The following is a 14571-nucleotide window of genomic DNA, read 5'->3' as shown; positions in this document are numbered from 1 at the left end:
AATGCAATGTAATGTAATGTTAAGCACTAAGATTTGATATCGAAAGAACTGCATGAAGATAACTTGAGTATTTAATTGTTCCATTTTAAACATTAAGTCAAGCTTTGTTGTTGTATTATTTATTTCAGTGACAATATGCTACTATGTCAATGTTTTCTTTACTTGTACAGTTGTAAAACTAAGAAATACTTATTTAATCATTACTGTTCTTGTTGGAGGAGCGTTCTGTCTTTTCTTTAGCAAATGTCACTATAATGAATGTCATAAAACGGTTAAAAAACTGTGGAAAGACTGTGTACTCTCAGTCAATGTGTTCACTCAGAATTTGTATGTTTACAAAGAAAGAACTGCTGCTTAATGTGATCTGAATATCTTTATTGATATAACATTAATAGACAAAATAGCTCTAAAAAGTATATTTATTAATATCCGAAACATATTTGACAGGTTGTGGAATATGTCACAAGCTGTAGTAGAAGCATAACAGTTGAAAGTCCTTAATATTGTTATACAGAGGGCCCTATCGTAAGCGGTGTAGTGAATACCTCATCTTTGGGGTCATCTGTAAGCATATATGGCACATTGTGAATAATACCCTGGATAATAATATGGTAGTCATCTTCACATTTGCCCTGCTCATTCTAAATAAGGAGCTTCACTGTTCTACTACATTCATCTGAGTAGAAATCAGGCTCAACATGTGAGGGTTTATTTTCAGCACAATGGTTTCTAGCACGGCAGTTAATGCTTTAGTCACATACTGTAGTTTCCTTATCTGCTAGCCCTTAACGTCAAAGAAAATGATTTTTGTGAAAACTACTGTAAGTTTCCTGAATGGCACATTGTAGCATCCTAATCTACAAGGAAGTGTGGAAGAACAACACACATGACTGGTAATCTCAGAGCACCGCGTGGCGCATGGCATTGAAATCAATAGCATGATATCAAAATGCAAAGCTGTAAATGCATGCCCCTGCAAAGCCATCTAAAACTGGAAGTCCCAAATGACCCACTCATTAGTCTTAATATTGCCTTGTCGAAAGCTACTTAAGGTATACACTTACACTATGTTCTTATTCACATCAATATATGGCTCCTGTCCTTAAGTGAATGTGTGCTAACAGATTACTATTTCACAAACTACTTTAAAGGTCATAAGTATCCATTTTATATTCACCACGTGGATCCCAAAAAAAGCATTTCTACAAATTGTGCCGCTTGTGACCTATTAAGAGCTTTTGATATGACGTTCGGTTTTCTCTCAGTCTTGCTTATGTTGATCTGTGTCTTCAAAGCACGTCTCCGCAGTCTGCACAGGTAGGATAAGGCCAAGGATCCAGCGGGTTCCAAACACATCCTTTAGGTTGGATCTCCAGGGGCTGCGGTTCTCCACCAGCTGCCCCCTCTGCATCTGACACCAGGTCTGCCCCCGGGCCACCAGCAGCACCTGCTGGCAACAGAAGCCCGCACAGACCAGCCCGATGCCCAGCCACACATACAGCATCAGCACCAGGAACAACTGCAATCCTGAGACTGTTCCTGTGGGGGACATTTCATCAGAATCAGAATCAAGTTTATTGCCAGGTACGTTTACACATACAAGGAATTTGCTCTGGTATCTGGTGGTGCGAACATAAACAATCTACGAAATTAGGTAGAGAATACGTCATTGTCCGGCAATGTTCTTGATAATCATGGATGATAAATACAATGTAAATCAACATTAAATGCCTGTGTTTGGTTTACTTGTTTATCAACAGGATTACGGAAAACTAAAACCCTGATTCCTTTTTTCTGATGAACTGGAAGGACGTAGAATGGGCCAACGAAGAATCCATTACATTTTGGAGGGAATCCCAATAACAGGGCAAATGTGTTTTCTCTTTTCTTAACCCTTAGATGCACGAGTGACTGGACCCTACACTCCTCCATAAGTGGGTCAAAAGGACCCGTATTAGAATAATATGTTTTTATGCCATTTTTGTCATTTTGGTTAAGAAAAATCACTTGTATAATATGTAGTATTATATTTTGGTTCACACTAGAAATATTTTATATTTAATTGTTCACTATTTATAATTTTAGACATTTTCTTTACATTTTGAAAAAAACGAAATTCCATAGAAAATGCATGCGGGTCATTTTTGACCCACTTATGGAAGCTTGGGGTAGTAATACAAAAACTAAAATGTCTTAAAATGTATAAAATGTCAATTTAAAATTTGAATGGCATGATATCCAAAACATGTTTTTTGAGGAATAGCTGGAATATGAAATGATAAAAAAATGTAATTACAAAGATACTTCAAGAAAACCACCTCACCGGGTCAAAGAAGACCCACTTATGCATCTAAGGGTTAACATTGTGAGAGAGGCTTAGCAGAGATCAGGACTTACTCTAGAGTGTCCTTACTTGTTATTATAAGTCTCTTGGAAAACCAACTCTATTTTGGTGGTTGTATGTAACAGTTCTTTTTTTATATTTGAAATGGTCCAGAAACACCATTGTTTTCAGGGAGTCAGCCTGAATCTTGAAGTATCAGCTCTAATTTGATTTGGATTAAACAACTCACCTGTGAAGAAGTAACCAGTGGAGAGGGGGAGAAGAGTGAGGAAGGTCAGCGGGTTCTCAAAGGAGATGGAGTACTCCACTGTTAGAAAGGCCACACCAAGAACCAAGGAGTACAAACAAGTGCATGACGTGTAGATGCAGAACATGATGAAGTAGCGCATGTTTTTGTTGCCAATGCAGTTCCCAGTGAAAAAGCAGTGGTGATCCCTCTTGAGGATAACCTTCTTACACAGTTTACAGAAGTGGCGACCGTTGAGGAGGTAGTGTGCGTCCACTTTGTCCGAGCAGTGTGCCGAACACACGGGAACCACAATCTCGTTGGCACTCTCAGCAGGATATGTAATAGTCATTATGTAATTTCCCAGTGCGTTGAACATCAAGAAAAGGAAAACAACTGTGTGAAGAGTTGTAGACCCCGTCAGTGATGTGTCGGCGTTTGGGAAGATTGTTGGGATGAAGAAGCAGAAGTGCAAAATGAAGGTGACTGCTGTAGCCAAGAAGAAGTAGGCAGGTGCCACGGCATTGAGGAGCCTCAGTTTTCAACATCCTGGTGAACATATCTGTGAGAGAGTGAAGACAGAGGAAACAGACGTTTATCATAAAGAACACTGCTAGAAGCTCTGCGGGGCGATTATGTTGCAGGAACAAAATGTATTCTGTCTTGTTTAGGTAAAAGGAAACAACTTGCTCTATTGACTAATCAACAACTGAGAGCTATTAACCCTGACAATTATAAGAAATCAAATCAAAAATAATACATTCGTTTACACTTTTCAAGAAGTACATAACATCATACAAGTGCAAAATCATTCAAAAACGTGGCCTATTTTATAATATACTAAAACTAATTATTTTCTTATTATGGCTTTCACAGATTACTTAAAAAAGTTCTGATGGAAATACACAGATAACAGATGACTCTTTACAATTGTGTGAAAGTAGCACATCTCCTATACTAGATCTTTTGAAAAACGGTGTGATCTGGTTGCTCCTATAATAAAAGTAAGTGTGCTGCTGAGGAAAAAAAACTAATTTCTCTGCAAAGTAGGGTCTAGGGATACGGGGCCATTGAGAATACCAAGAATATCTCATAATTTTGTCTGTGATCTACTAACTTACATGATTGACAGATGTGCAAATCACAGAGAAACCAAACAAAAAATGAAGGAAGGAAGGAGCTCCCACAGAGTAAGCTAAAAATGGTTCTTCATGCTCATATATGAGAACACTATTTAGGCCAATGGATGCCCTAGATAAGCACACACAGCAGCAACAATGAAGGACTATCGCAGTTTCCTCTGCTCCGTGTTTGCTGTTTTCTTCAGAAATGATGTAGTCAATCATGCACATCCATGAATACGCAGTTACAGCTGTGATGGTGTCCAGGCTGCCTACCTGCAGATGAAGGACGGAGGAGCTGTCCTTTCAGCACCGCGGAGCCTCGGCTCGCAGCTCCGCACGTTCATTCAAACGTACTGAAGGTGTTGTTGAGCCACATCGAAGTCCTCCTTTCATTATTCAAGTGTCTGCTTATTTTTCTAGCGCCACCTGTTGGTCTGGATGCGTCTGTGTTTTACCTTCTCTGGTTTTCCTGACTTATAACTGGCTGGATAGTTCAATCAGACCCATACTAATAGCAGCACGAATTTGGCGTACAAGTCATTTAAAAACAACATGTCTCTTTTTCTGTCAAAACATTTCACAAAACTCTTTCACCTATCTATATTAACCACTTCTGTACATGTGTAGACCTCTCGTGTTTTTATTTGATTGTTGACAGTATGAAGAGATATTCAGATAATTTACTCAAGTATAACAGAAAAACACTCTTAAAATACTTCCTAATAGGAAAAAGTGTCACAAATTCGTAAAAATCAATAAATATATAATTCAAAAGCTTCACATTTTTGTTAAATCTTTCGTTATTATGTTGCATCATATTGTTATAGATGGCTCATTTAATCTAACATATAGGTCAAACAACTACCTTTGTTTGGTCTTCCTGGGACAATGCATGAAAGACATGTTTCCAGTAGGTGGCAATGCATCCTCAATTATTTTACCTTAAAATATGAGTGCTGTCAGATGAGTAATATACGTTTATTTTTATTTTTTGCTTTACTCAGCAGGCATAACAATCCCCACTTGTCTTGCCTTTTGTTGTCTCACCGCCTTAATCATTCTGCTGGAATCTTTCAGTGAAATACATAATAATACTTTAATCACCAGGGGAAACAAACAGTTAATAATAACAGATAATTATATAATAATCAATTGGTATATCCTAACATTGGTATTAGCCTAAAACACGACATCGTAGTTATAGTATAACATGACGCTCCCCTAGCATCCGTAGAGGCAGGTGTTTAATTGTCAGACGGTCCCTGAGTAGGTGGGAGTTTCTCTTGTTTCTTGGTGTTGGAGAAAAAACACAGCAGCACCCCCATCATCGCCAGACGCCAGCGATCAGGGAGCTTTCTGAGGTGAGCGATGCGGTTTTGTTTTTTAAAGTCATGTGTTCGTGTTGTGATCTGAAAGCGATGTGGAGGGGGTTTATTATGATATGTATGGCTCAATCGTTTTCATCAAGTTACAGAGGTGGAGGAAGAAGAAGAAGGTGGGTGTGCAGCAGACTGTTGTGAGTGCTGCAGTAAGCGAGGGGACAGAGTCGCTTAAGTATATCTGGTTGACGAGAGAACCACTAATTTGTTTCTATTAAAATATCCCGATTTTAGCCTGAAGTGAAATGGAAACGTTAAAGGACTCCCTGCATCCTGGCACAGGGATGTTGTTGCTCGGTTAGGATGAAGAGGTTTCTGGCAACGTGTCAGAGTATTACACACTAAACACATTCCTTTTTCTCACTACACCTATTGTTCCTCATGGAGTCAGATGGGTGGAAGACCTTAAAAAAAACCCGAACTGCATTTGGATTATCCATTGGAGTAATAATAATCAAACATAATCATATTTAGGCTTCCTTTAGGCAGGCTGTGACCATGGTATCTTCTCTCTGCTGACTGTCATGTTTTGTGTTTTTTCTTTTACAGACAGAATGCTTTTAAATGTTAACCTGACCTGTTGAATCAATGATAAATCTACTGGATATTTAGCAGGTTTTAGCACCATCTCACCGGCTCTTCCTAAAATAGCATTTAGAATATACTTCTGAGGTAAACTGAGGTCACATTTATGCGCACCCTTTATTTTGTTATGACAAAAACTAATGATGGTGTTTGGGAATGTGCTCAAATATCTATGTAATTGTATTTTGTATTTGTAATTATCCGATTTAAAACTAATGTGGAATTCATAATGCTATTTGCAACTGCTGCCATATGTACCTGACTGTGTTGAGGAGGAGGTGGCCTTTAAAATGTCAGCTTCCTAATAAGTGTTTGACATGTTACCGTGTCACTCATGCGCAGTGTTGGGACTAACGCGTTACAAGTAACGCGGTACTGTAACGTTACTCCGTTACTGCGTTAGTTTTTTTATATAGTCAACAGCCAGGCGAACAGAGATGAGAACTGTACTTAAGTACAGTACTTGAGTAAATGTACTTAGATACTTCCTGTGTCACATGCGGAGACGCGCTGCGGGCGTGTTTGTGTTGTTTACTAACAAGACTATCATGGCGGCGGCGGAGCTCAAGTCTAGTTTCTCCACCTGGAGATATTCTCACTATTTCACTTTTGTCGAGCACAAAGAAAATAAAGTTTCTGTTAAATGTAAGTTGTGTCTTGGCGGGTCAAAGATCCTATCTACTGCCCAAACCAGTCATTCAAATCTCTTAAAACATATGCGAAAACAACATGCTGGGACGAAGCTAGTAGCTAAGACCACAGAGACTCAGCTGACGCCACTCCACCTCCACCTAAGCAACAGCGGCTGGATTTTAACCGAGGGAAAGCCATTGCACGGTATGTTGTAGAACACATGCAGGCTATTGCTACAGTGGAGTCACCCGCTTTCAGGGAGCTAGTTAGCATGATAGCATGTCCGGGCGGCACACGGCATATGGGACGGAACACTTTTTCCAACTACCTGGAGAAAGAATATACAAAAATGGAAAGCCAGCTAATATCGATGCAATCCAGATTGCATATAATGCATGTCAAGTTGATCAACAGATTGTATTATTCTCCAATGCAATAACAGTACTGAAATGAAGGCTATAAGGGCATTAATGGGAGCCCTTTTTCCAAAGAACGAAAACGTTACTTTTCACAGTAACGCATTACTTTTTTGTAAGTAACTAGTAAAGTAACTGAGTTACTTTTGACATGAAGTAACTAGTAATGGTAACTAGTTACTGGTTTTCAGTAACTAGCACAACACTACTCATGCGTAACATTTGTATGACACATGCTGAAGAATTTCATGCCATAGCCTATAGTGAGAACAAACATCAAAAAAAGAAAGGTCTTGTTTGTAGTGGAAAGTAATATTTAATAATAGTTTAATGAGAATGCAGAGATGTTTGGCCTTTTTAAGACAATACATTTTTAGGCATTTCAAGAAATATTTCTTAAATACTACAATAGTGTCATGGCTTTAAATTCACTCTTTGGCATTACCAATCCCCTCAGGTTTTAAATGTCACTACAAAAAGTTAGTATAGTTGTAATACTGGTAACTAATTGGAATCATAATGATCAATTGGACACACACTACAACTTTTTACCACAACCTTTTCATTATACAGGTGGTGTGGTTTTAATAATATATATTTGGCTGTGCAGGTAGACCCCTTCATAATAATAATAATAGATGTATTGAACGTGTAAAGGACGTGTTTGACCGAGGTGCACAACATAAATGAAGTGCTGATATCGTGATAATCACTTTATATTTTGAGCTTGCACTTCAAAAGCAGTACAAAGTCTCTCAAGAATATTGAGCAAATTCATTCTGGTCACCTTCAAGTATCACACAGACAACCTGATCTCACGAGAATGCGTGACTCCACCACGACTCCTTAACACTGCATTGCGTGGTGGACTCACGAACTTTGTTACATTTACGTGTCTGCACCACGCAAACAACCCCAATGTAAAGTGAATGAGGCTCTTTTGTCGTGGTGCACACACGCATTTCTACAACGTCCTGCAGTGAGCTTGTATTCTATACAACGTTTTTAAAATCTACTTTATAGCTTGTATACTTTTTAACTCGCGGGAGGCTTCTTTTATTTTATTTGTATTCATAATCATTTTTATTTTTCGTCAGAATGTATTATGGTGCATTATTTACGAATTTTTGTTCTCAAAAAACAGTGCATTGTGTGTAATACAACTGTGATTTTTATTAAATTAGTTAGTTTTTAAGGAAGGCCAGAGCTTCAGCTGTGTCCAATAGATTGTTCCCTTTTAGTTAACGTTTTTTAAAAGAACATTATATTCCGATTTGAGTCTCCTACCCCCCCCCCCCCCCCCCTCCCCCCCCTGCCCCCCTTAGGTCACAGGCTCCTCCAACAGTGCTACACAATAAAACAGATACACAGAAAAGATAGTGCAAGTCAATACAAAAAGAAAAATAGTAAAAAGTGAAATAGTGCAATAAGAGTCTCTATACAAGTGATTGGAGCATGATATATTAGACAAATTATTTCTGAGTAGCAGCCAGATTAATGCTAAGGATGTTATTTCAAAGTTCAGGTGTTTAATAGTCTTATGGCCTGTGGGATGAAACTGTCCCTGAGTCTGGTGGTTTTAGTCCGGATGTAAGATAAGATAAAATAATACATTATTGATCCCAATTTGGGAAATTGTTTGTGTTGCAGCAGCATAAAAGACAAGGCATTTTACAATAAAACAAAACTACAAATAAACAAGAATAGAAAGAAAATAAAATAGAAAATATACGTGTTGAAATAGAAAATATACATGTAGATATTATATATGCAAATATACATATTCAAAAATATATGACAATGGAATATGGAATATCAAATATTGAACAGATTATATATGTGTAAAATGTACAGCGAGGTTGTATTACAAGAGAAACTATGGAGCAGAGAGTTCTCTTCCAGCCAGAGGTGATTTATTACAGAGTTATTGCAGTGGCAGGAATGTGTTCCTGTATCGGTCCTTGTCAGCAGTCTGTTGGAGAAGGAGCTCCATTGACTGTCCAGCTGCAGGTGGAGAGGATGGGTGGGGTTATCCATGATGGACAACAGCCTGTTCAGTGTCCTCCTCTCCACCACAGCTTCAAAGGGGTCCAGCTTGATGCCGATGACAGACCCAGCTTTCCTGATCAGTTTATTGATCCTGCTGGTGTCACCGGCTCTGATGCTGCCCCCCCTGCAGACCGCAGCAAAGTAGAGTGCACTGGCCACAACAGACTAGAAGATCTCCAGCATCTTGCTGCACACGTGAGGATCTCAGCTTCCTCAGAAAATAGAGTCTGTTCATCCCCTTCTTGTACACAGCGTCAGTGTTGATCCTCCAGTTCAGCCCATAAGTGCACTCCCAGGTACTTGTAGTCCTCCACAACAGCCACATCCTCTCCTAGAATGCGGCTGTTGTGCCAGATGGCAGCAGACAGAACAGTTTGTGGCTGGGGTGATGGGGGTCTTTTATAATCCTGAGGGCTTTCTTTAAGGTTAACCTGGTATTTTTACTCCACTACATTTATTTTAGTTACTTTACAGATTCTGATTAATGATGTGAAATATAAACAACCCTTAAAGCAGACTTTAGTTACACCTGAGTAAAATTCAGGGAAGGTGATTGTCAAGTGCCAACAATCAGGAAAGATATTTGATTGGAGGACTGGCTTATCTAAAGCCAGTTGAGTAGCACTTGAAATGTTTTGGCTCTATGAAACCTGATGTACTTATATGATTCTGTTTTCTTCAAGCTTGTATTTTGTTGGTCGAACGCACTTATTGTAAGTCGCTTTGGATAAAAGCGTCAGCTAAATGCAATGTAATGTAATGTAATGATTGTTGGTGCTTGAGAAGACTAAATATGTATCTGCAGATTCCTATAAAGTATATACATTACTCGTTATTCTCTACAAATAGTTAATTAAAAACTGTATATAATTGCTATTTTGGACATCCCTTTTCAAGATTTCAATATTACTATAAACGTGTAATAACGTGCTTTAACCAGTAGGTGGTATGGGTTAAAAAGCTGTCAAGTTTACAGTGTTAACAAAATAAAATATACTGCTATTTCTGGTTTAGTTTACGACGGATATATTCTGTTATTGTTTTGATATTTGTAACACAAAAACGATGGAAAAAACCCACAGCAACACAGAAAAGATGGTCTTAACATGACCCAGCGGTCTAGTAGTTAATAAAAAACAATAATATCAAAACAAATTATTACTACTAACTTTATTGTGAAATTAAAACAGAATGGTAAAAGAATAGTTTCCGGTCTATTTTGAGGCCAGATCTCTGTAGATAAATACAAATAAAGAACTACGACAGATGTGTAATATTTAATGCAGCCAACCCATTTATTACAATGCATTCATGTGATGACTTTCAAAGAGTAAAGCAAGCACTGCTGAATAAAGTATGATTTATCTTTTACGAAACGTTTTTTTCATATGGAATGCAGTTGGAGGTCAACCAATCACAGAGCTTGAGGCAACGCGGAACAATAGCTGAGGATTCTGGGTAGTGTAGTGTCTTCGGCCATCCTAAACTGAACAAATATTTGTTTCTCCGAATCGAAGGGGACAATTACAAAAGCATTGTACACAATTTAAACCAATCAATGTTGTGTAATCAACAAGGATAATCTGGTGTTTTTGAGTTGATGAGTAGTGCAGATATCACTGTAAAATCAATCGACATTAAGGAGAATACTCACTTCCGGGTGTAAAACCCTCCGTTATCCAATGGGAATGGACGCTCACATTGCTCTCCGTAATACAATAAAGGGGGCATGATCAAATCGGAATATAATGTTATTTTAAAAAACGTTAACTAAAAGGGAACAATCTATTGGACACAGCTGAAGCTCTGGCCTTCCTTAAAAACTAACTAATGTAATACAAATCACAGTTGTATTACACACAATGCACTGTTTTTTGAGAACAAAAAATCGTAACTAATGCACCATAATACATTCTGACGAAAAATACAAATTATTATGATTACAAATAAAATAAAAGAAGCCTCCTGTGAGTTACTACAAGCTATAAAGTAGATTTAAAAAACGTTTTATAGAATAAAAGCTCACTGCAGGACGTTGTAGAAATGCGTGTGTGCACCACGACAAAAGAGCCTCATTCACTTTACATTGGGGTTGTTTGCGTGGTGCAGACACGTAAATGTAACAAAGTTCGTGACTCCACCACGCAATGCGGTGTTAAGGAGTCGTGGTGGAGTCACGCATTCTGGTGAGATCAGGTTGCACACAGACATTAGCATTTCAGGAGACTCTAATCTGAGATTTAAAAAAAGAGCTTGCAGTAGGGAGATGGATCCCGTGTACATTTACAGCATTAAACAGCTGCTGAACAGTCATTTCCATGGATCTTCTTTGTCTGGTTTGTTTGTTTGTTCTGTGTTTGTTACAACACCTTGGGAGGGGTGAAAGCTCCAGCTGCAGGGGATTATCAAACAGTAAAAAAGTGAAGTTGTTGCACAAAGATCTTTTGTGGTTTTGTTGTCACAGTGCAAAGCGTCAAAATGCCATAAACCGCCCTATCTCACATGGAAAATGGGTAAAGACAAAGACCTAACACTGTACAGGGGAATAATTTCACTTAGGTTTAGGCTCCAGGAACGTCAAATATAGAAGCCATTTGAGCTTTAAGCAATATTTGATGCTTGGCCTCATTGGAAAAGTATTGTAGTTACATTAAAACTCAATCTTAAAATGTTTTTGAAACAGGAGGGTTATTTTTGTTAGGCTGAGGACAGCAACCAAAAACCTTTCGATATGTATATTTATTATATTTATTGATTTATATATTGATTTTAGTGTCATATATTTAGATTTTAGTGTAATTTGTCACTTCATGTTTTGTTGTGTTGATATGCAAGGGGTTGATATAAAAAAACAAATACGAAATTAATAAAAATCTTCAATAACTTTATACTTATTTCTGCATTGCAATATTAATGCTTATACAGTAGTAATATATCCCAGTACATGAGATAAATATTCAGTAGTGGCTTTTAACACATTAAAGAATGACAGTTAGCTCTACATGTGAGCCCAGACTGTCTGAGAGGAACAACACACTCTGTTAACAGATTGCACCCTGTGTAGCACCTAACACACACACACACACACACACACACACACACACACACACACACACACACACACACACACACACACACACACACACACACACACACACACACACACACACACACACACACACTGTTGTGAGATGTGATGTGCAGCAGGTGTATGTGCCGTACATCCAATATTGCATCGTTCAGTTAATGAGACATTTACTGTGACTCATCCCCTCAGCCACATGTCATCCGGCTGCTAAATCAAAATATCAGTAAACACGTTGGTGAAAGCCTCTTGACAGAAAGTCGAAAACAAACAGATTATTAAAAACAACGTCTACTGTGCAACCTCCATTTGTATTCTGCCTGCCATCATACCACAGCCGTTATGTAGCATAGTCTGGGCTTTGTTATTTGTATGTCTTTGGTGAAGAGTTGGCTCCCTGCTATTTGAGATTCCTGCTGTGAATTTCCTTGCTATTCCACAGGGGTCCATCCCAGTGATACTGACGCATTCAGCATTGTAACTGTTGTATCGTTCACAGCCACTTACCAGCAAAGAGCACAATGCCATATGCCTACTGTAACACCAGGAACGAGATATAGATATTCACAGCCATATGCAGATGTCAGACTATCTTATCCTCTCACATGATACTCAGCCTGTTGTACATGCACTGCAGGCCAATGATTCCCATCTGATATCTCTGCAGGAGATCTTTTTGTAGTGCATAACTTCCTGTAGGTCTCAGACTTCGACAATCAGTCAACTCATTGATTAGTTATTCCGGGTATCGCTGGGCAGTAAGATATGTCAACATGAGCTCTGGGAACTTACTACAGACACTTTTCAGTATGCTGTATAATTTTATGGATGAAATAATTAAGAGAAAATGTGGGGTTTAAATTGATGTCCTACATTCCAAACATAATTGCCTCCTAATAATTGAATTATATGAAAATTAGCTTACAGAGACCTGGCAAATGTTAACAGTCTTAGCATTTTCGGTTGTTTTTTTTATCATAAAAAGACCAACACTAAGCAAACATGGTTGTTGAGAAGAGAATAATGATTTCTCATCAGCTATCTCATTATGCTTTAAACTGTATTATCACTCAATTGTAATGTAACTGAAGTTTACTTTCATATGGTACTAAAACAAATGGGTTCCAATGGCTTCTTTGGAATATGATTGGTGTTTGTATAATATTAAGGAGTGTAATTCACAAAAATCTAGGTGCAAAGTTATTGTAAAGAAGCATTTATAAAAACAACTTATTTTGCAGAGCAGAGATTTATCTGAATCAATCTATTAAGATGTCAGTGTTTTTACTTTTTTGTAGATGTGGGGGTCTCAGGCGCATTTTCAGGATCAGGTCCTGCACTGGGGGGAATCTTCCAGAAACTCATAGTTATGCAACAGAGACACATATTATGTGAGTCAGGTTTTACTGAAGCCATCACTGATGTCAGATGTAATGAGGAACGACCCAGTCCACAGCAGCAGGGCAGACACACAGCGATCCCCAATGAGCATGTGTAGCCAGACAGGAAGCAGTTGTGAGGTTTGATGATCTCTGCTAGTGTGTGTAGTCATCACCCCAGTCATGCTAAGGCTCTCTCAGCCTTCAGAAAGGTGCTGGGGGGGATGCTGCATTAGCTGTGAGCAGACACACCTTGGTGATCTGTGTTTGTGTTGTGTGATGGAGAGAGAGTGGGTATGAGAAGAGTACATCTACTCCCTCCTCCACTGAGCAGGTGGTGAGCAGATTGTGCTAAAACCTCCACCCCATTTCCCCTTCAGGCTGAATCTGATGAGGGTTTCCCATCCACATCCTCCAACCAAACCATGACAGCAGAGCCCTGCAGCTCCTGTGGAGTGCAAATAAGATGCACTCAAACATGGCCTTTCTATTTAAATATGTTAAGATACTTTCAGAATAAAAGAGCTGGGCGATATTTCAATTCAATCCCTAGTATCAATCAATCAATGTTTATTTATATAGCCCAATATCACAAATGTTACATTTGTCTCAGTGGACTTCACAGTTTGTACAGAATATCAGTATGACAATACGACACCCTCTGTCCTTAGACCCTCACATTGTACAAGGAAAGACTTCCGGAGAAAACCCACAGTTTAAAGGGAAAAATGGGAGAAACCTCAGGGAGAGCAACAGAGGAGGGATCCCTCTCCCAGGACGGACAGACGTGCAATATATGCTGTGTGTAAATTGAAAAGATAATACATTTGCAACATAGGTAGTCCAAATGTTTGGAAATGCATGTGTGTATAATAGGAAGATGAATCCACGAGGATATCCATCCAGGACCACAGCCACGATTCAAGATCCAGGGCTCGCGATCCAGGACACAGGACCGCAGCAACAGGATCATCCATGACTCCGGATCCCGGCGTAGACACCAAAAAGAAAGACATTTGGGGAAGCTGGGTTAATCGGAACATGAGAGTACACAGGTATAGACAGAGAGAAGGAAGAAGTAAGATGTCCAACGACAAACTAGGGCTGAAGTCGAATAGTCCATTTAGCTTAGGAACCTTCCTAACGGAGTGAAATGACCCGGAAGTCCCTCAGTGGCAGCCATGATAAGCCCTTCGAATTCTCTAGAATGATAGGAAAGGAGGTTTCAAACTTCCTTTATAACCTCCTTTAGCTTAGGAACTACTGGACCTCCCTCACCGAAAGGAGAGGAGAAAATGCTGCCCCACAATGCCTTGCAGCCGCAGCATTTGCGTCACACAACAGTCGGCCG

The 14571-nt window shown here is 39.0% G+C and overlaps 2 protein-coding genes across 2 annotated transcripts in view; one reads left to right on the top strand and one right to left on the bottom strand.

Moving 5' to 3' along the window:
- Positions 1-358: 358 nt before the first annotated feature.
- zdhhc22 (zinc finger DHHC-type palmitoyltransferase 22) lies at positions 359-3132 on the bottom strand. Its single transcript, XM_034222519.1, is given in 3 exon segments — positions 359-1539; positions 2574-3111; positions 3113-3132. Coding segments are annotated over 3 exon segments (834 nt in total). The 5' UTR covers positions 3131-3132; the 3' UTR covers positions 359-1261.
- A 1673-nt stretch (positions 3133-4805) lies between these two features.
- Positions 4806-14571, top strand: part of tmem63c (transmembrane protein 63C) — a 38204-nt gene continuing 28438 nt past the window's right edge. The window contains exon 1 of the mRNA XM_034222454.1: positions 4806-5055. The gene's annotated coding sequence lies outside the window, so the exon portion shown is untranslated. The remainder of the gene's footprint in view (positions 5056-14571) is intronic.

The sequence above is a fragment of the Gymnodraco acuticeps genome, unplaced genomic scaffold (genome assembly GCF_902827175.1).
Source record: "Gymnodraco acuticeps unplaced genomic scaffold, fGymAcu1.1, whole genome shotgun sequence".
NCBI lineage: Eukaryota > Metazoa > Chordata > Actinopteri > Perciformes > Bathydraconidae > Gymnodraco > Gymnodraco acuticeps.
Note: the sequence above shows the minus strand (reverse complement) of the source record. Positions and strands in the feature narration are given on the sequence as shown.